Source organism: Rana temporaria, chromosome 1 (assembly GCF_905171775.1).
Source record: "Rana temporaria chromosome 1, aRanTem1.1, whole genome shotgun sequence".
In the NCBI taxonomy this organism is placed as follows: Eukaryota; Metazoa; Chordata; class Amphibia; order Anura; family Ranidae; genus Rana; species Rana temporaria.
In genome coordinates, this window is record NC_053489.1 from 415,573,551 (window position 1) to 415,596,806 (window position 23,256).

At 45.0% G+C, this 23,256-nt stretch overlaps 1 protein-coding gene across 11 annotated transcripts in view; it reads left to right on the forward strand.

The window, feature by feature from the left end:
* The window catches only part of SEC31A (SEC31 homolog A, COPII coat complex component), a 99,844-nt gene that overhangs the window by 60,036 nt on the left and 16,552 nt on the right, over positions 1-23,256 (forward strand). For 7 of the 11 annotated variants that reach the window (XM_040324850.1, XM_040324839.1, XM_040324859.1 and 4 more), the window contains 3 exons: positions 15,209-15,304; positions 15,841-15,985; positions 22,382-22,708. In XM_040324850.1, coding sequence (XP_040180784.1) covers positions 15,209-15,304; positions 15,841-15,985; positions 22,382-22,708 — 568 coding nt within the window. The remainder of the gene's footprint in view (positions 1-15,208; positions 15,305-15,840; positions 15,986-22,381; positions 22,709-23,256) is intronic. The other 4 variants (XM_040324872.1, XM_040324897.1, XM_040324903.1 and 1 more) reach the window with 3 other exon arrangements.

Genomic DNA, 23,256 nt, shown 5'->3' on the forward strand with positions numbered 1-23,256 from the left:
GTCCGTGCCCACGGACACAGCCCACTCTACTCTATGGGCCCTCTGATCCAATCTGATTAGCCCAGATGGAAGGGGCAGATCCCTTTCTATTTTTTTTTTAGGTAGGTGGGTGTAAACAGACACAAGTCTGTTTACATCTGCTGCTCCATAGAGGTGAATATTAAGTCTGATTGGGTCGGACCGATCATGTGAAAGGGGCCTAAGGTTTGCCCAAACCGCAGGTGCAGTGCACCTGTGGATTTTTTGCGGGTTGGCTGCACTTTGCCGTAAACTTCTATTATATTCTGCAGGTGTGGCGCACTTTCTGAAAGCGCAACAAACCCGCAGGTAATAACAGAAGTCTATGGCTCAGTGCTTGATTCCTCTACCAGTGGCTTCATTCACAAAACTGCTGCTCTGGGATGGCGGTCGGCAAACTGTGATCTGGGCTTGCCAACCTGCTATCCCAGAGCAGGAGGCCAAGAGCCACATCAGAGGGCTCCGCAGGCCACATGTGGCCCCCGGGCCACTGGTTGGGCACCCATGCTTTAAATAATTCTAATCAGTAACAAACATTTAAGACCAAACTAATGCCACTGGACCCAACAAATGCCCTCTGCAAATTTGGACTTTCTGGTGATTGGACCAGTTGGCAGAGGACTCCACTATTCAGGTCAGGACAGTTTATCTGTGATTTCTTGCTAAGTCCCCCACAGTGCCTACAAGCTTATAAATCAGCTTTTTACATTAAAATACTGCCACTATATACCTTTTTGGCTGAACTGTATACCACGGTCAGTGATAAATTGCAGTTTCTCCAGTGTTGAGAGTTCAGGAAGGTGGAGATTTCCACTGCAGCCTGTATACACGCCCACATATGTGATGCCAATATCATGTGACCTGGCTACCTCTGATCAACAAGTAATGCCGTGTACACACGATCGGTCAAACCGATGAGAATGGTCTGATGGACCGTTTTCATCGGACCAAACCGATCGTGTGTGGGCCCCATTGGTTATTTATCCAAAGGTTAAAAAAAAGCAATCTTGTTTTAAATTTAACCGATTGATACCTAACCGATAGAAAAAAAACGATCGTTTGTAGGCACGTCCATCGGTTAAAAATCCGCGCATGCTCAGAATCAAGTCGACGCATGCTTGGAAGCATTGAACTTTGTTTTTTTCAGCACGTCGTTGTGTTTTACGTCACCGCGTTCTGACACAATCGTTTTTTTAAGCGATGGTGTGTAGGCACGACTGACCATCAGTCAGCTTCGTCGGATAACCAATGAAAACGGTCCATCAGACTGTTCTCATCGGCCCGTTCGTGTGTACGCGGCATAACTGTTCTCTCCAGCATAAAGGACACAACTGAGCATGTGCAGGTTGGCTACTCTGCCTGTGTTAGCTGGCCATCCCCTGATAGACAGTGCAGTAGGGGAGGATCTGTGCATACAGGATATAACAGTCTTTTTACACAATGCAGAGGATTAACCCCTTAAGTTCCACAGTGAGTATAACAAACATGCTATGCTGCATATACAGACTGATTTTACTGTTGTGGGTTTAGTAACACTTTAAGTAAATGAGAGAAGTGCTACTCCTCTCTCTATTTTTTTTTCCTTTTAGTCTTCCTATATTCTTTATAGGTTGTAAGCTGGGTATCTGAATTAAAAAAACAAACAAACACTGAACTAGAGAGATCAGGACTTTATTAGTACCACAAAAGGTAAGATAAAATATATCACATTTTTATTTGTACAAATTTAAAATCTTAGATAATACATAAAAGCAATATCATACAAACATAGCTGTATCCCATATTACATCATGTTCTACCCATCCTCCTTGTCAGAGTTAGGGGATAAATAGCTTGCTCTAACTTCAACGCGTTTCATGGGTCAACAGCCTGCTTCATCAGGAAGACAAGTATAATATTATGCATGATTTATTCATGTGTGTGTGTGTGTGTGTGTGTATATATATATATATATATATATATATATAAATCATGGCCCGGATTCAGTAAGAATCGCGTATCTTTCTGCGGGCGTAGCGCATCTCATATGCGCTACGCCGCCGTAACTAAGTCAGGCGAGTACCGTATTCGGAAACAATTTGCGTCTTTAGTTACGGCGTATATGGGCCGGCGTAAGCCCGCGTAATTCAAAGTAGGTTGGCAGTGGGCGTGTTTTATTAAAATGAACCGTGACCCCATTCAAATGAGGGGCCGAACGAACGGCGCATGCACGCGCATGCTCAGAGTCAGGTCGCAAATACTCCCCAAGATACAGTACAGACCAAACGTTTGGACACACCTTCTCATTCAAAGAGTTTTCTTTATTTCTTTATCGTACATCACGGGACACAGAGCGGCATTCATTACTATATGGGTTATATGGAGTACCTTCAGGTGTAGACACTGGCAATCTCAAACAGGAAATGCCCCTCCCTATATAACCCCCTCCCATAGGAGGAGTACCTCAGTTTTTCCGCCAGTGTCTTAGGTGTTAGTCATGGTTTAGCTTGCCTCCACATCCTTGGGATTAGGTGAGCTAACCGGTTCTGTCCAAAAAAGCCTCAGCGCTAAAGTGGTCAGTAACCGGACCCCAAACCCTTGGGGTATAGCCCATAATGCTTTTCTTTTTAGAGAGCTGGACCCTGGGCCCAGAACTTAGAAACCTTTGGGTGCCTAATGTTTCTGTTGCCAGAGTGCTATATGGGCCCAGGACAGTGGATCCTTCATAGGAACCCAGGGCCTGAAGGTCTAGACATCCCCACCGAGATGGGGGAAGATTGGGCCTCTTGCTTGGCAAAGTCCTGCGGCATGGAGCAGGTAAGTGAGGGGAAAACTTGCGGAACTTGGTTCTTAGCAGGTTTTTTCTGGGGGGTCACAGGGGACATGCCTAAAGTTATGCACTGCATCTGGCAAACTAGTCACATATCATAAAGATAGGATGGCTCTATATGTATTATTCCCCATAAGATGTGACCTCCCTTGTAGTGTTGGAAAAGCATTGAGTGGGGCCTGTGTGATATAAAAGTATATGTGTGTGTCAGAGAGCTGTGCTTACCTGCAAGCCTCCAGGCGATGCTCCATTCAGTCTTCCTCCTCACGGCCTGCAAAGCAGGCAAAACGCTGACCTCCTCATGGTTCCAGGCTGCAGGCTGCAGTTTGCTGGAGCAGAGAGGTCCCTTCCTCCCAACCCCACCCCCCCCCTGTCGGGAGGGGCATTTCCTGTTTGAGATTGCTGGGGGGGAAGGGCGGGTCAGTGGCTTAAGGAAGGGGCGGCCCTTCCTTGTTTGTTCCATATAGCTCATTCAATACTTTGGAACTGAGGAGGAAAGACCAGAACGGCAAGCACGGGGCGCCGAGGACACACAGTGGCCAGAAAGAATATTGCAGTCTTCAGAAAGACTGTTTTCAAGCCTAGGAATAGGCTGTTTCTTTTCCATCTCATAGTTTTTCTTGCAATACTACTCAGGGGGACAGAATGTTTTTTCTTTCCTAGATTTGAAAAAAAAAAAAAAAAAAAAAAAAGATTTTTTTTTGAAAAAAAAAAAAAAAAAAGTGTCATCTAGGGGAGAGGAAGCATTTTTTTATCCCCCAAACAGGTGTTTGGGCATTTAACTATTTATAAGTCCCAGGTACCAATAAGTAGCAGGTGTACCTCGGTATTGTACCATGGCATCAAAAAACAAGGGTACAAGAGGTGGGGATTCCCCCAGAGAGTCTGAGGTCTCGGACAAAGCTATGCCGCTGCTTTCCCCACAGGGAGCCTTGGGGCCATCGGGATCTGGGGCTGGAGCTGACGCGGGTCAGTCCAACCCTAAGATGGTCACGGAGGAGGTATTACTCACCTCTTTAAAAGAGATGCAGAAAAGCATGGGTAAAATGATAGCCGCAGCTATGCGGGGCAGTAAGCGGAATAGATCTCCGTCGCCCGAGCGCGGACCCTCAGAAGAGGAGGTCCTTTCCTCAGGGGAATTGGACGACCTCTTGGACAAGGACCAAGTAGGTTCAGGGATCGAGGATCCGGATACAGAGGAGTCTGGGGCAGTCTCCCTGAGGGAGAGCTGGTGGATTCAAGGATTGTCGGACTTGGTCCATAGGGCATTCAACTTGCCAGTACCAGATCTCCAGGTATCGACGGTTTCAGCTTTGGGCTCACTGAGGGCGCCTCAAAGCAATGCTGTGTTTCCGATCCATCCTCTATTAGAGGGAGTTTTGTTCCAAGATTGGAACAAGCCAGATAAGATCTTCTTACCACCTAAGAAGTTCTCTGTCCTATATCCTATGGAAGAAAAATTTTCCAAAAGATGGGCTACTCCTGCAGTGGACGCAGCCATCTCATGTGTTAACAAATCGTTAACATGCCCTGTAGAAAACATACAGGTGTTCAAGGATCCAGTTGATAAGCGCTTGGAAGCACTACTTAAGAACTCCTTCACTACTGCAGGGGCAGTAGTACAGCCAGCTGTGGCTGCGATTGGGGTCGCTCAAGCATTATCGGATCAATTTAAGCAGATGCTTAAACTTATTCCTGCCCAGCAGGCAGAAGAATTTTCGGATGTCCCTAAGGCCATATGTTTTACGGTAGACGCAATCAAGGATTCTATCCAGCAAGCGTCACGTTTATCGTTATCCCTTATCCATATGAGAAGACTCTTATGGTTAAAAAGCTGGGAGGCTGAGCCCCCATGCAAGAAGCTCCTGGTAGGGTTCCCCTTCCATGGAGGACGACTCTTCGGAGAAGACCTAGATAAATACATTCAGACCATTTCAAACGGCAAGAGTACTCTCTTGCCAACTAAGAAGAAGGTTCAGGGGCCTGCGTTTAAACGACAGTATTCCCCTGGGCAGGGGCCCTCTAATGCCAAGCAGTATCGACGGCCTCCTGCAAAAGCAAACTTCGGCTTCAACAGCAAATCACAAGGACAGGCTGTTAGAGGCAAAAGGCAGTGGTTTCGCAAACCAGCAAAACCAGCCCCCAAGCCAACCTTATGAAGGGGCGCCCCCACCCACGAAGGTGGGGGGAAGGCTGCGACTCTTTTCAGAGATTTGGGAAGCCAGCATTCCCGACGAGTGGGTACGGTCTTCCGTGGCCACAGGCTACAAATTAGATTTCCTAAGGTTTCCTCCTCCTCATTTCCAGAAGTCGAGGATTCCAAACGATCCGGAAAAGGGAGCCGCATTAAGATCGGCATTAGATCATCTACTTTCCCAGGAAGTAATAGTAGAGGTACCAGTCCTGGAACAGGGGCTGGGTTTCTACTCCAACCTATTCATCATCCCAAAATCCAATGGAGATGTCAGGCCAATTTTGGACCTAAAGATGGTAAATGCATATCTAAAGATCCGCTCATTTCGGATGGAATCCGTGCGGTCAGCAGCTGCCACACTCCAGAAGGACGACTTCATGGCGTCCATAGACATAAAGGATGCCTACCTTCATGTTCCAATTTATCAGCCACATCAAAGATATCTACGCTTCATGGTGGCTTCGCGTCACTTCCAATTCGTGGCGCTTCCCTTCGGGTTGGCTACGGCCCCCCGGGTGTTCACGAAGGTCCTAGCTCCGATCCTAGCCAAGCTAAGGATCCAAGGGGTCACGATCCTAGCATACCTGGACGACCTCCTAGTCATAGACCACTCGTCTCCCGGCTTGGAGCGAGCAGTGGCCCTCACGGTCCAATACCTCGAGAGGTTCGGCTGGGTCCTAAATCGAGAAAAGTCAGCTTTCCAGCCCACAAGGCAGTTGGAATATCTCGGCATGAGATTAGACACAGAACAACAAGGAGTGTTCCTACCTCTGAGGAAGGTAAAAGCCATCAAGGAATTAATCCTACTGGTTCTAAGCACTCGCATCCTACAGGCAGCCATCCTGTCAGCATGGAGCAGAAGGCCACAGGCCTTGGATATCCCGTTGCCGCTCTTATCAAGAGTCCGACAAAGTCTGTGTTGGTGGTTAGACCCTCAGAATCTACTGAAGGGGAAGTCTTTCAGCCCAGTGGCTTGGAAGATAGTGACCACAGATGCCAGCCTGACGGGCTGGGGAGCAATTTTGGATGGTTGCACTCGCCAAGGTACTTGGGCAAAGCCAGAGAAGCAGTTGCCCATCAACATCTTGGAGCTCAGAGCTGCTCGACTAGCCCTCAGGGCTTGGACGTCAAAATTGCAGGGGTTCCCGGTGAGAATTCAATCAGACAATGCCACGGCCGTGGCATACATAAATCACCAAGGGGGAACCAGGAGTCAAGCCGCTCAGAGAGAGGTGAGCTTGATTCTCCTATGGGCAGAGGCGCATGTGCCCTGCATATCGGCAATATTCATTCCAGGAGTGGACAACTTTCAGGCGGACTTCTTAAGCCGCCAGACTCTATGGCCGGGGGAATGGTCTCTGCATCCACAAGTCTTTCAAGCACTCTGCCAAAGATGGGGAGTGCCGGACGTGGATATCATGGCATCGAGACTCAACAAGAAACTAGACAGGTTCATATCCCGCTCAAGGGATCCGATGGCCTGCGGAACCGATGCGTTGGTTTGCCCTTGGCATCAGTTCAAACTTCTTTATGCGTTTCCCCCGCTCCAGTTACTACCCCGCCTGCTGCGCAGGATCCGGGTGGAACACATACCAGTCATCCTGGTAGCTCCAGCATGGCCCAGAAGGGCATGGTACTCACTCATCCTAAAGATGGTAGTGGGAGACCCTTGGACTCTTCCTCTACGGCCAGACCTGCTATCGCAAGGTCCGATCCTCCACCCTGCCTTACGGCATCTAAATTTGACGGCCTGGAAGCTGAATCCCTGATTCTCAGGGGTAGAGGTCTGTCTCAGAAAGTAGTCTCTACCCTAATCAGAGCCAGGAAACCGGTCTCTAGGGTGATTTATTACAGGGTCTGGAAGGCCTATGTAGGCTGGTGTGAGTCCAAGCGATGGCTTTCTCGCAAATTTACCATCGATAGAGTATTAAGTTTTCTCCAGCTAGGAGTGGATAAAGGATTGGCATTAAGCACAATCAAAGGACAGATTTCTGCTCTGTCAGTGTGGTTTCAGCGGCCGCTGGCCACCCACTCGCTGGTTAAGACCTTCCTTCAAGGGGTCTTACGTATTAGACCTCCAGTTAAATCCCCGCTTTGTCCGTGGGATTTAAATCTTGTTCTGTCAAGTTTACAGAAACAACCGTTTGAGCCGTTGGCTGAAATTCCTTTGGTTCTACTGACAAGGAAGTTAGTATTTTTGGTTGCCATAGTTTCCGCAAGAAGAGTTTCGGAGCTAGCGGCCTTATCCTGTAAGGAACCATATCTTGTTTTTCATAAGGACAGGGTCGTTCTCCGCCCTCATCCTTCCTTCCTACCGAAGGTCATATCCAGTTTTCATTTGAACCAGGATTTGGTATTACCATCCTTCTTCCCTAAACCTACTTCCAGAAAGGAAGGGTTGCTGCATACCTTGGATATTGTCAGGGCCATGAAGGCCTATCTTAAAGCTACAAAGAAGATCCGGAAAACAGATGTGCTGTTCATTCTACCGGATGGGCCCAAGAAGGGGCAGGCAGCTGCAAAGTCCACCATTTCTAGGTGGATTAAGCAATTAATCACTCAGGCCTACGGCTTGAAAGGGTTGCCTCCTCCAGTATCATTAAAGGCTCATTCTACTAGAGCCATGGGCGCCTCCTGGGCAGCACACCACCAGATCTCTATGGCTCAAGTTTGCAAGGCGGCAACCTGGTCTTCTGTCCACACGTTTACAAAATTCTACAAGTTGGACGTAAGAAGGAATACTGATACTGCCTTCGGGCAGGCAGTGCTGCAGGCTGCAGTTTGAGACCCTCGGATTCCGGGGGCTCCTCTTTTTTGAGTTAAATTTAAAATTTAAAATTATTTTTCTCAACTAAGTTGGATTTATTATGATTTGAGTATATCTCTAAATTAAATCCTTTTGTCTTGGAGATGTTCTCCCTCCCCTCATTGTAAGCATTGCTTTGGGACATCCCATATAGTAATGAATGCCGCTCTGTGTCCCGTGATGTACGATAAAGAAAAAGAGATTTTTAATACAGCTTACCTGTAAAATCTTTTTCTTGGAGTACATCACGGGACACAGAGCTCCCACCCCTCTTTTTTGAGGACCATTTTGGGAGGCATACTGCTTGCTACAAAACTGAGGTACTCCTCCTATGGGAGGGGGTTATATAGGGAGGGGCATTTCCTGTTTGAGATTGCCAGTGTCTACACCTGAAGGTACTCCATATAACCCATATAGTAATGAATGCCGCTCTGTGTCCCGTGATGTACTCCAAGAAAAAGATTTTACAGGTAAGCTGTATTAAAAATCTCTTTTTTCATGACTATGAAAATTGTAGATTCACACTGAAGGCATCAAAACTATGAATTAACACATGTGGAATTATACATAACAAAAAAGTGTGAAACAACTGAAAATATATTTCATATTCTAGGTTCTTCAAAGTAGCCACCATTTGCTTTGATTACTGCTTTGCACACTCTTGGCATTATCTTGATGAGCTTCAAGAGGTAGTCACCTGGCGCAGCACCCCATCACTCTCCTTCTTGGTCAAATAGCCCTTACACAGCCTGGAGGTGTGTTTGGGGTCATTGTCCTGTTGAAAAATAAATGATGGTCCAACTAAACGCAAACCGGATGGAATAGCATGCCGCTGCAAGATGCTGTGGTAGCCATGCTGGTTCAGTATGCCTTAAATTTTGAATAAACCCCCAACAGTGTCACCAGCAAAGCACCCCCACACCATCACACCTCCTCCATGCTTCACGGTGGGAACCAGGCATGTAGAATCCATCCGTTCACCTTTTCTGCGTCGCACAAAGACACGGGGGTTGGAACCAAAGATCTCAAGTTTGGACTCATCAGACCAAAGCACAGATTTCCACTGGTCTAATGTCCATTCCTTGTGTTCTTTAGCCCAAACAAGTCTCTTCTGCTTGTTGCCTTTCTTTAGCAGTGGTTTCCTAGCAGATATTCTACCATGAAGGCCTGATTCACACAGTCTCCTCTTAACAGTTCTAGAGATGTGTCTGCTGCAAAAGGTGGCTACTTTGAAGAACCTAGAATATGAAATATATTTTCAGTTGTTTCACACTTTTTTGTTATGTATAATTCCACATGTGTTAATTCATAGTTTTGATGCCTTCAGTGTGAATCTAAAATTTTCATAGTCATGAAAATAAAGAAAACTCTTTGAATGAGAAGGTGTGTCCAAACTTTTGGTCTGTACTGTACGTCGGCTCAATGCTTAGTCGACGTGAACGTAACTTACGCCCAGCCCCATTCACGTACGAGTTATGCAAACGACGTAAAACAACGTCCATTCCTTAATATGACTTACCCCTGCTTTATGAGGGGTAAAGTTACGCCGGACCGACGCCTTACGTAAACGGCGTAGCTAAATCCGACGGGCGCAAGTACGTTTCTGAATTGGCGTATCTACCTCATTTGCATATTCTATGCGTAAATCTACGGAAGCGCCCCTAGCGGCCAGCGTAAATATGCACCCAAGATACGACGGCGTAAGAGACTTACGTAAGTCGTATCTTGGAAAAAACTAACGTAAATGCCTTTCTGAATAGGCGTAAAGATGCGACGGTGCACATTTAAAATTACGGCGGCGTATCTGGAGAAACGCCGCCGTAAATCCTTTCTGAATCTGGGCCCATGTATGTATAACAGAACTTTATTATGCTTGTCTTCCTGCTGAAGCGCACTGTTGACCCATGAAACGCGTTGAAGTTACAGCAAGCTATTTATCTCCTAACTTTGACATGGAGGATGGGGAGAACATGATGATATAGGATACAGATATGTTTGTATGAGATTACTTTTACGTATTATCTAAGATTTTTTTTATTCAACAGTAACATTTTTAAATTTGTGCAAATAAAATTTTTATATTTTTTATCTTACCTTTTTGTGTTATGCCCTGTACACACAATCAGTTTTTCCGACAGGAAAACCGTGGGTTTTTTTCAGCAGGAAAACCGCTCAAACTTGTCTTGCATACACATGGTCACACAAATCTTGTCTGAAATTCCGAACGTCAAGAATGCGGTGATGTACAACACATACGACGAGCCGAGATCAATGAAGTTCAATAGTTCTGCTCTTCTGCTTGATTCTGAGCATGCACGTTTATTTTCACGTCGTAATTGCATACAGACGACCGCGATTCCCGATAGGAATCTTTCCTGTCGCAAAAATTTAGATCCTACTCTCAATTTTTTTCTTGGCAGGAATTCTCACAGAAAAAGTGTGATGGAGCATACACACGGTCGGAATTCCTGACAAAAAGCTCACATCACATTTTTCTTGTTGGGAAAACTGATCGTGTGTACGAGGCATAACTGATAAACTACTGATATCTGTAGTTAGATGTTTTTTTTCCTGTGCTTCTACTTGGCATGTGGTACCGGATACCAATATTGTCCAATACTTAGAGTTTCCTTTTTTAGCTTCCTTCCTCATATTGGTTCATATGTGAATTTTGACTCTGATCTAAAGACTCCCACCTTATATTTTGTATAATCGTCTGTCTGGTCTGAACCTTTGCTCTGCCAGTTCAGCTAAGGTGTTTTCTGGTCACTTTTGGAACTGCATTTTTTTTTACTCTCAGCAGCAGGGCATTCGTTCTGGACTGCCATGTTAACTTTAAGGCTTCATTTCCATGGACGTTTTTACAGCCACTTTTCTGAGCGTTTTTTGCAGCTTAAAAACAGCTCTCCATGTTAGTCTATGGCCTCATGCCAACCATGACGTTTTTGAGCTGTAGATGGCTGAGCCGTTTTTAAGCTGCAAAAAAAAAAAACAGGACCAGTGCGTTCTGAAGCTCCAGCGTTAGAGCTGTAAGCCTCCTCCTTCGTTTCTGTCTCTATTCAAATTCAAAGGTTACCTATGGGAGCCCATTGATTTGAATAGAGGTCGCACCAGAAGTCGGATCAAGACGATCCGACTTGCGGGGCGACTGGTGTGTGGAGATTCTTGAAGGGGAACCCTGCGCAAATTAAAAAAAATAATTGCGTGGGGTTCCCCCCCAGGATGATACCAGACCCTTCGGTCTGGTATGGATTTTAAGGGGAACACCTACGCCGGAAAACGGCGTGGGGGTTCCCCCAAAATCCATACTAGACCCTTATCCGAGCATGCTGCCCGGCCGGTCAGGAATAGGGATGGGGACGAGCGCCCCCCCCCCCTCCTGAGCCGTACCAGACCGGGGGTGTTCTTCCCACGCCGTTTTTTTTTCAGCGTAGGTGTTCCCCTTAAAATCCATACCAGACCGAAGGGTCTGGTATCATCCTGGGGGGGAACCTCACGCAAATTTTTTTTTAAATTTGCGCTGGGTTCCCTTTCAAGAATCTCCGCACACCAGTCACCCCGCAAGTCGGATCATCTTGATCAGACTTCTGGTGCGACCTCTATTCAAATCAATGGGCCCCCATAGGGAACCATTGATTTTGAATAGAAACAGAAAAACGCGGCTGAAAACTAGCGTGGCAAAACGTGCATTGAATTCAATGCAAAACGCGGGAAAAATCGCGGTAAAAACGCTGCTTTCTTTCCTGGCGTCTGTACTAGCTTTACAGCCCGTTTTTTAAAACGTCTATGGAAATGAAGCCTTATTCTGTTTATTGGTCTTGGCTGGGACTCAAGGCCGTTTATCTTTGCCCTACTGTGTACCTGTGCGGGTATGCGCCATATGTTGGCTCACACTGCTCTTTCAACAGCGCAGCTGATTATTTGACAGGGTGGCTTCTGCATGTAAGGCTGCATTCACACCTGAGTGTTTTCAGCTCCTAAAACGCCTGGAAAAACGCCCAACAAGCTAAATCCCATTCATTTCAATGGCACCTGTTTACTACATCTGAGCGTTTTGTCACCGGAAGCAAAACGTCTGAAAAATGCCCTAAGCTCAAAAAAGAACATGAGCTTCTTTGGGGCAGATTACAGGCGTTTTTCTGCCTTTTACATTGGTGACCTGAACAAAATCGCTGCAAAATCGCTGTAAAAACGAGCGACTTTGAAACGCTTAGGTGTGAATGTAGCCTCAAGTTTAGATTGTCGTGCTGATATGCACTTGCATATATCTTTATTATTCAGCTTTATGATCTGTGCTGCTGTCCAGTTAGCAGCCACTAGTATAACATCATGAGTTATAATATCTGGGCCAATTAATAAAGTGCCAGTTACCAGTAGCTACCAAATTACATTAGGATTTTACTGCTTTTCTCCCCACATGCAGCCCAGCAGCCTTTCCGTTGTTGAGCATGCAGCATCGGGACAGTATTTGCACCACTAGTGATATTACACAGATTTAGCTTCTGTTGTTTACCCCTGTTACAACTTACAGGTTTGGTCTGTAAGTATTCTGAGGGATTCTTATAGTTCCTTTTTTTCTTTAAGGTACATAACATTCAGATTTCTGCACCACTCAGACATCATAAGGAAGAGAGGTTGCCCTGTGACTACAGGTGACCCATCTACTGAGTACAAACGAGCATTAGTTGTAAGGTCGCTTGATGCAGGAACTAATTGTGTCTCTTGCGTTTTCTTATGCCCCGTACACACAATCGGAATTTCCATTGGAAAAAGTCAGACAGAGTTTTTTCATCGGATATTCTCTCTCCCCCTAGTCAATCCCCTTCTCTCTCTGACTCTCCCCCCTTCTCTCTCTCCCCCCCCCCCTCTCCCCTTCTCTCTCTCTCTGTCCATACTTCTCTTCTGGGTCACAGGGGTGCACACCACTTTATTTTGTCGGGATCCACCCAGATGCCTGGACTGGCAGCTGGCTCAGTCTCTCAGCATGCCTCTGAGAGCCTGAGCCAGGCACTTCTGCACCCTTTCCAGCCCGGCACTCCAGTGAACGCTGGAGGAGAAGAGCAGAGAGCCAGTGACTGACAGTCACCAACTGCTCACTAAAGACCGAGTAGGGATCAGCATCCTTGTGTGCAGAGTAGCAGCTTTGTGATCGCTTAGTTTTTGGTCTTCAGACCAATGCTGCATCCACAAAGGTAAGTATGTACTGTGTACGTGTTTTTTCAGATTGCTTTTGTGAGAGACGGCAAGGTCTCCTAAACCTAACCTTACAGACAAGCCATTAAAGCTTCCCTTTAAAGTTGCTTTCAGGCTCGGTGGACATTGGTGTGATGCGGGAACCCTGCAAAACCACTGCGGGTTCCCTCATCGCACCTGACTCGCAGGCAGTTCACACTGGCTTATGCGAACCACAGCAGTGTGAACCCAGCTTCAGGGTTATCACTTTAATAAAGTGTATATCTACTAGCGGAAGCTACAGGTAAGGATTATGGCCCAGATTCACAGAGTGTGGGAGCACATTACGCCGCCGTAGAGTAACCACTGTACGCTACTATGGTGTAGACAATTATATACAATAAAGCGCATGTGGTAAGTCCTGTAAAGAAAAAAGAGAGTCCTCTGAGCAATAAGTCCTGTAAGCTAGGTGAGCTTGTACCATGAGTGACAGTTTGTTTTACCGGGCAGCCATGCAGGGGGAGCTGAAGCAACACTCCAAGTACATGTGATAAAAGAAACAACAAAAAAGAAGCAGGCGCCACTAGGTGAACTGTACAGCTTTTACTCAGTGTTTGAAATAAAAGTACTCACATTAAGTTAAGAAATTCAGGCATGTAGTTGTTGTCCTGCGATTCGTCCGGGTCCAACCGATAGATGTGAGTATCTTTGGGTCTCTATCACAGCGCTGGTGTTGTGCTGTGTTTGTAGGTGTAACCTTGCTGGGTCCGTGCGCTTGGTTGTGGGGATTGTAGGTGCACAGATGTGCCGATGGAGACGCCGGAGCGCACGTTGAAGCGCACGCTTGTGGATGCTATGGTTGTGGGGAGAAAGATGACGTCATCGCCTGGGGACAGCAATGTGCGACGCCTTTCCGTGCATGTGCTGTGGTTCGATGGGGAGACGTGCACACAGCGCGCACCTTTGTGTGCGCTTCAACGTGCGCTCCAGGCGTCTCCATCGGCACATCTGTGCACCTACAATCCTCACAACCAAGCGCACGGACCCAGCAAGGTTACACCTACAAACACAGCACAACACCAGCGCTGTGATAGAGACCCAAGGATACTCACATCTATCGGTTGGACCCGGACGAATCGCAGGACAACAACTACATGCCTGAATTTCTTAACTTAATGTGAGTACTTTTATTTCAAACACTGAGTAAAAGCTGTACAGTTCACCTAGTGGCGCCTGCTTCTTTTTTGTTGTTTCTTTTATCACTGTACGCTACGCCAACGCAGCGCAGAGAGGCAAGCATGAAATTCAGCAAGCCAGTGCTCCCAACGCTGCGCCAGGTTTCGAAGGCGTACCCCGGCTATAGGTGGAAGTGAGCGTGACCCCATGCAAATGATGGGCCGAGCGCGAGACAGATACGTATCACGAACTGCGCATGCGCCGTCACGTGGACGCATCCCCCTGCGCCTGCTCACAACCACGTCGGAACAACTGCCTAAACTACCCCGGATCACTGCGTACAGTGTGAACGTAACCTACGCCCAGCCAGACACACGTCCAACGTAAAATACGCCGGCTTGTGTTCCCTGGTGCAGACCTTTGCATGTCTGCTGCTGGGTTGCACCTCCTTTATGGGGAATAACTTTACGCCGGACGTACAACTAACGCGCACCTCGCGTAGCCTGCGTCAGGCGCACGTACGTTCGTGAATCGCCGCATTTCCCTCATTTGCATATTTGAATGGCTAATCAATGGGAGCGCCACCATGCGTCCAGCCTAAATGTGCGCCCATCCTACGCCGGCGTAGGCAAGTTACGTCGGCGGGGTGAAGCCTGTTTTTAGGCGCATCTTAGTTTGTGGGTCTGGCGCACAGATACGACGGCGCACATTTGCACTTACGTCGCCGTAACTTGTTAAACGTCGGCGTAAGTGCTTTGTGAATCTGGGCCTATGTTTCTTGTTTGACTGTGTCTCCATCATTGTCTAAACTCGCATAGTTTATTTCTGTATATGTCTATCAGCATCAGTCTGTTTTGTGTATGGTGGGAACCTGATAATTCTGAAGGATATCCATGACAGAGATTCAGAATTACATGTCAATCTCTTTCTCTCTTAACAATGGAAATGAAAACCTGTTGCACGTATCCCAGGAGAAATTTAGTTCTCATCTCTTAGTTTGTCCAGTGATTTGTTATTTCTTTGTTTACTTCAGGCTAGAATTGCCCCTACTGTCACTTCCTGGAGTAACAAAAACCCTACTGCCCTTACCAGCTTTCCACCTGCTGCCTTCTCCTCCTTTGACACACAGGTATTACATTGTGGTCTTCCACAGATTTGATGCTTTCTTCCCTTTTGCACACTTTTTTGGTTGACCTATCCTGTTTTGATCTTCACTGTGCATGTGTTGATCCCTTGCACAGTGCAGTGTGTCCAGATCTTCATGTTACTCACTCTACAGAACATTCTACAGCATGTTTGGGCAAGAGAGATGCCCATAGCGTTTATATGCAGTTTGTCTTTGTGTATTGCTGCTTTACCTGGATGCTCACTGCTTAGGGGTGTTACTTTTTACCTGCGCTCTGAAGGTGGCTTTATGACAAGACCCCGCTTGGATACTATGCTGCAATATTTTTATTTATTTTTTACAACACTTAATAGCACGTCTGCTCTCCTTCAGAAGAGTGCATGATTGGGGTATCATACAAAGAAAATCAAAATGGATTAAAGGCTCCCAGCAAATTAAACGTTTGTATTAAATATGATGTAATAATTGTATGCAAGATATGCATTTGTTTATCTATAACTTTACATTATTTTAATATATAGTCTTCCATTTCTTTACAGAGAGAAAGTGCTCCACAGCCTGGATTTAATCTGCCAGGAATCATGTATCCATCTCAACCAGTACCTGCGGGACCCCCTCCAGATTCCAGCACCAATCCTTACAACATGAGCTCACAGATGGGACCACGCCAACACTATCCACAGAGTATGTGTGCTTTGTGTCTTCTTTTTATCACAGCAAAGATTAGCCTAGCTTGTAACAAACGATTTCTGAATGCACAGGGTTTGTCATTGAAATAAGGAAACTGTCATAAACATTAGCTTTATATGAAAACATATACATCCTATTGATTAGAGTAGTAGAATATACGACCCTGTTTAACTATCAAGTGTTATAGTGGAACTTTACCCATAAGAGTTTGATAACAATTAATGTTCTTTTAACAAGAACATACATAATTATGCAACCAAAATTAGCGCATGCTGTAAGTTGCTTCCGGTATTGCTCCAGTTTCTTCTTGCTGGCAGCCACCATTTTGTTGAAGCCCAGAGCAGTCACTTCCTTATTGGAAACTCTCACTCTCTCCTTGGTTTTAAAAACAATGTCACTTACTGTAATTAAAATGTGTGTATTTCCAGCTATGATTGTATGTCTTGGCTCAGCTAGAGAAGAAGGCTGAGGGAATCTTAAAGCCGGTACACACAATTCGAAACCGTCCGACTTTTGGTCTATTTGTACAGCTGTCTGTTCTACAGGAGTCGGTCTAATGACTGGCTTCTGTCGAATGGGCATGCTGGAAAACCAGCTTTTAATCAGTGTTTGCCAATGGCTGCAAACGCTGATCAGTGTATTCTGGTAGGGTAAGGGGACAATCTCCCTGTCAGAATACAGTGTCTTAGCGCGGGAGATTGTTGCATTACACATCGCTTGTGTTAATGCAGTGATCTCTGTTTTTTGTTTTTCTCATTTAACCCACTGGTTGAAGGAAAAGTCTTAGGCTGGCCATAGATTACATGATTTTTCTTTCGATTTACCATAAATAGAAGGAAAGCAAATCGCTTGGTTCCCCCATCAACCCAGTCAGTGTTTGTGTTGACTGTTGAATCTGCGCTATTGTATTCTGCCAGCCAGGGGCCCGGGGGCATTCCGGCCAGCGGAATACAGTGGTTACTACCACTAGCTAAATATAGGGCTGGCATTACAGTGCTGAAGTTCATAAGCTGCCCCTGTGAGGGAGAAAGGAGACTATCATGGAGATGAGATAAGATATCGGCAGAGTTTGTGCTGTCGCCTCCTCTGCTTTTCTTTTCTCCATCCCACCCTAATCTGTGTTTCCTCATCAATCTTAAGCCGGGGTACACATTACTATTTTTTTTTTTTTCAATCCTGTGGGAGGAACAAAAAAAAAACCTGAAAGTTCCGGTCGGAGCTGTTGTACGAATGGTGCAAGGTTAGTTTAGCGATCTCCCCCACTGAGCTGTTGTGTTTTGACAGGGGGCAGCGCCCTGGCTTAGAGCGCTGATCAGGAGTCGGTTGGCTGCTGGTTTTCCATCATGCACGTCCAACATGCACATGGGCTGAATGTCGACCCTTTTTTTTTTTTATTTACCAGCCGCTATCTCCCAACATTTGGCCCATGTTTACGGGGCTTTAGTAATTCCTGTTACTTCCTCACAAGCTGTAAATCTTTAGGCTGTCAGCAGATTGTCCTCTGGTGACTCACTGTTTTTCGGCACCGTGCTGAGAATACAGGGCAACTTTGCAGAGCAAAGTTGAATTTTAAATAGTATATTTACTTATTTTTTATGTTTATCTTAGCTATGCCTGCAAAAGTGGCAAATATAAGTTAATCTAACAGGACTTCATTTTCCGCCTAAAGTTCAGTTTTAAGTATGCAAAGGCACAATTATTTTCAGTGAAGTGACATTAAATTCTTTTTTTTTTGTTTGTTTTTTATAACAAACATGTTATACTTTACCTGCTCTGTGCAGTTGTTGTGCACAGAGCAGCCCCTATTCTCGGGTCCCCTGCCTGCGCTCCTGCCCCCTCTCTCCTGCCAAGTGCCCCCCCAGAACAAGCAGCTTGCTCTGGTGGCATCCAAGCAGGCCTGCTTCCATTCACACACACAGCCACGGATCGACCCTGCCCTCTCCCTCTACTGATTGGTCATTGGCTGTGATTGATAACAGCAGGAGCCAATGACTCCCACTGCTGCTCCAGCCAATGGAGAGTGAAAGTCCCCTGTGAGCTTTTTGTAGCCAGCCAAGAGTCTTTCAATTCTTGTTTAAGGTATCTTTGCCCATTCTTCTTTACAAAAGTCTTCCAGTTCTTTGAGATTTCTGGGCTGTCTGTCACGCACTGCTCTTTTAAGGTCTATCCAAAGATTTTCAATTATGTTGAGGTCAATGCTGGTCACGAGCATCGGTACCCCCGTGATGCAGCGGGGGCGCACGCCTGCTATCCCGCTTAACGGTACCGATTTACAGCTATGACGGTTTGCGGGATCTTGCCGACCTACCGCCGTATAATGACGGCGGCTGGTCGGCAAATGGTTAAATGCATCTCTACTCAAGTGTTTTACTGATTTACACAGGAACTTTTCTCCTAGAAAACACATGCAATTACATTAGTGTATTTTTATGGCCGTGTGAATGAGATCTTAGGCCACATTAGAGCTAGTGTGAAATATAGCGTCAGGAATCTCCTGATTCCTGCTGCGGTTTTCAGCAGGTAGGTGCGGCCACTTTCCCCATCCATAATGATGACAGATCAGCAGCGGCCGCATCTATTCACGGCTCTCTGCACAGCCAGTGATTACCTATGGTGATCGACGCTGGATGCATACTAAGTGCTTCCAGCGGCGATTTCTGCAGCTAATCAGGACAGCAGCAAATCATTATAGTGAACGGCACTAGCGGTCGCATTTACCTGCTGAGAGCCACAGTAAAAATCTGATTCCTGCTACTACTGTTTGCACCGACTCTAATTTTGAGTGTAAATGTAGCCTAATGCCGCATACACGCCATCACTTTATGTGATGAACAAAAAAACGACATTTTCTGTGAAGTAAAAAATGACGTTTTTGAAACTTCAATTTTCAAAGACGAAGTTGCCTACACGCCATCGTCTTTCTCACAATGTTCTAGCAAAGCGAGGTTACGTTCACCACGTTTTTCCATTGAAGCTCGCTTCATAAGTAGCTTCTGGGCATGTGCGGGTGAAAAAACGTTGTTTTAAACAACGTTTTTTGCTACACACGGTCAATTTCTGTGAAGTAAAAAATGACGTTTTGAAAAATGACACATAAAATTGAAGCATGCTTCAATTTTTTTTTGTCGTTTTTTACAAGACATAAAACAACGTTTTCCCCCACACACGGTCATTTAACGTGACGTTTTTAAAAACGTAATTTTTTTTCATCACATAAAGTGATGGTGTGTACGCGGCATTAGAGTTCCAGCCTTACCCCACAAGTGACTTAAAAGAACAGCAGGAAGATTTTTCTTGTCCCTGGAAGTCGTACAACAAGCAAGCTTATTATCAAGTTTTATGGACTATCATTCTTATGCCGCTTACACACGATCGGAATTTCCGATAAGAAAAGTTTGAGAGCTGGTTCTCAAATTTTCAAACGGTAAAAGTTCTTGTTGGAAATTCTGATCGTCTGTATGCAATTCCGATGCACAAAAATCCTACGCATGCTCGGAATCCTTAAACTTAATTTTTCTTGGCTTGTCGTAGTGTTATACGTGACCACGTTCTTGATGTTCGGAATTTCCGACAACATTGCGGTGACCGTGTGTATGCAACACAAGTTTGAGCCAACATTCTTGCGGAAAAAAGTCCACGGTTTTCTTGTTGGAAATTACGATCGTGTGTACGCGGCATAAGGTTGTTTGTGATTATCCACCATTTACAATCCCCTTTTTTTTTTTGGCTTTCACTGTATATTTTTTTTATTGTCTGCTAAAATATAATATGGAGGTGGGCTTTTTTAGGATGATTTCCACAGGAATTCTGATTGGGACCCTTCTGTGTAGTAATATGTTGCCATCCCCAATAGCCTCATGTAAACAGCAGAGGGGGCTCCATACCATTGTTACTTGATGTACGCTGCATATCTCTTCTGCTAAAGAAAAATAAATAAATAAGTAACTCCTGGCATATTTTAGTTGTGGGAATTTAGTTCCCATTTTAAGTAAAATTCCAGTTAAAAAAAATATATATTTGCTGTTTTACCCTCCCAAAGATTTGTATTTTAGGCCAACCATCTTGCGCACAACTGCAAAGTTTATTACACAAAATACTATGTGTAAATCACATGACTGGCGGAACAGAATTATAAATCCTTGACAAGTGAAACAGTAAACATATATGCATTTAAACTTTAGCCCAGAACTGTTCTTTAACCACTTGACCTCTGGAAGATTTACCCCCACCCCTTTCCCGACCAGGCTATATTTTTGTGATATGGCACTGGGTTAATTCAACTGACAATTGCACGGTCATGCAAAGCTGTACCCCAAAAAAATGTATGTCCTTTTTTCGCCCACAAATAGAGCTTTCTTTTGATGTCATTTGATCACCTCTGCATTTTATTTTATTTTTTTGCGCTATAAACAAAAAAAGACTGACAATTTCGGGGAAAAAAAATAAAAAATATTTCGTACTTTCTGCTATAAAACACACCCAATAAAAAAAAATCTTCATAAATTTAGGCCAGTATGTATTCTGCTACAAATTTTTGGTAAAAAAAACTTTAATAAGTGTATATTGATTGGTTGGTTTGTGCAAAAGTTTTATATATATATTTTTTTACATTAGATCAGCGGGACTGCGATATTGAAGCAAACATTCTGACACTTTTTAGGGACCAGTGATCAGTGCTAAAAAATATGCACTGTCACTGTACTAATGACACTGGTAGGGAAGGGGTTAACATCAGGGGAGATCCAAGGGTTAATTGCATGCCTGACTAGTGTTTTTTTTAAACTGTGGGAGTTGCTTTTACTAGGGGAAGACATGGATTCTAGTCCCTGCTTTGCAGAGACAGAAGATCCATGCCTTCCCTCCTGTCAGAACGGTGATCCGCAGGATAATCGGCAGGTGCCGGGGGACATCGAGTCCGCGGGAGCAAGCCTCATGTGGCCTCCTACCGGGTAGAGTCTGGGGCAGACCTTTAAGTGGTTAAAGAAGTATTAAACCCAAAAACAAAATTGTGTTAGATTGCAGCTTACTAATCCTTAAATGTGGTGGCCGCATTCGTTTTCTGTTTTAGGCGATTTTTTTTTCATTTCACCTTGTGATCCAGCCAGTAGTACACTTCTTGTCTAATGCCGCATACACACGATCGGTTTGTCTGATGAAAACAGTCTGATGGACCGTTTTCATCAGACCAAACCGATCGTGTGTGGGCCCCATCGGTTATTTATCCATCGGTTAAAAAATTTGGAACTTGTTTTTAAATTATCTGATGGATAAAAAACCGATAGAAAAAAATGATCGTCTGTGGGCACGTCCATCGGCTAAAAATCCACGCATGCTCAGAATCAAGTCGACGCATGCTTGGAAGCATTGAACTTCGTTTTTTTTTCAGCACGTCGTTGTGTTTTACGTCACCGCGTTCTGACACAATGGTTTTTTAACTGATGGTGTGCAGGCACGACGGATCATCAATCAGCTTCATCGGATATCTTATGAAAAAATCCATCAGATCGTTTTCATCGGATGGACCGATCGTGTGTACAGGGCATTAGGTTGGCTCCTCTATGGAAGAAAAACAGAGTCATCCTTGGACAGCAGCATTGTTGTCTGGAGATGGTCGTGTTAGATGGACTAGGAGAGTTACATGGACTTACAACACATAGGTGACTAATAAATTAAAGCCCAACTCCAGCTAACATTTTAAGCGGTTCCAGAAACAGCTGTTTTTCTTTGGGGGATAAAGATTTTACATAAATGAATGAAAGATGATCAAAGTAAGTACCCTGTTAGTGTTGCATGGTTTGTCTCAACCCTCTAGCTCCACTTTTGCTGCACAGCTTGGTCTGTTAAAGGGAGTTGGAAAAAATAACGTCAGGATCAACAGGTAGAAAAACAAAGTTACAGAGGGGATTCGGAAAAAGGGACTGCTTTGTTAATGCCGGTGACAGACTGAACCATATGTGTCCTTATTTGATTTTGCCTTTAGTACCACTTTAAGCCTAGGTTCACATCGGGCTGCGGGAAAGAAGCCGTGCGAGTTCAGCTGAACTCGCATGATTTCACTCCAGCTCGGCAGTCCCGATTTCGGTGATTACAGAGTTTCTGCACAGATGTCAATGTAAACCGCATGCCGAAATCGCAAAAAGTAGTACAGAAACTACTTTTTGAAATCAGTGCATCGCCCCACCGATTAGGACAGTGCCATTGCTGGCAAATACCGCCGATTTTGACATGTCTAATCGCATGTCAAATCGCACCAGTGTGAACCAGGGCTTATGATGATTTTTATTTTCTGTATGTTTTGAAATTCATATTATATCTGCATGTTATGCATTCTGACAATGAACAGTTTTTTTTACTAATACAATTTTCTTCTTCCCTCCTTATTCTGTGTAGCCTATCCTCAGCCACAACACTATTCCTTTAATCGTGGGGGACAAGCTGTCTATCAGCCCCAGCAACCTGCCTCGATCCAGTCTGCTTCTCCCTACCATAGCTCTCCTTACAGCTCATCTTCTCACTCTACTCCTCAGCCCCTCTATCCTGGGCAGCCTCAGCCCTCCCAAGTGTCATCTTCTTCTCCTTCTTTTCATTCTTCTGGAGCATCCTTCCAGCATGGCGGACCTGGGGCTCCAGCTGTCAATGCACCTTATGCAATGCCTCCTCCTGGACCTACAGGTACTCTGCCTGCCGCCAGTGAACTGCCTGCATCCCAGAGAACAGGTCTGAGCATGAAATGGGGTTTAGTGGGAGCATGGGATTTACTCTTATTGCTATGTTAGCAGGATGTGACCTGCAGAAACGCATGTGTTTATGGCTGCTTAGAATTCTGTGCTTTTGCATTGTTTGTGTGGTTTTAATGTGCGGAAGAACTTTTACATACATACTGTTATCAAATGGCTATGAAAGATGCATACCAGTCAAATCGTTTTTATATACATAGCGCAAATTTGATGCAGCTAGATGTTTGAAATTGTGAAATGTGTTGCATTGCTACACAAGCATGGTTGATTTTCTCTCTGATGATCTGAAAACCAGTCAGTGAATATAGGATATTGCATAACCTGCAATTGCTCCTTGTAGAACCATGTTTATCATCAGGTAAAACCTAAAAACAGCACTTTTGATGTCATTACCACCCTTTTACACTACCAAAGGCTATCTGTTTTTAGACTAGATTTTCAGTCTCCTATGTATGATGGGTAAACTATGTTTTTTGCTTTGGAGACTGATCTAATCATTGTTCCAGTCTAAAAAACGGACATGGGTGT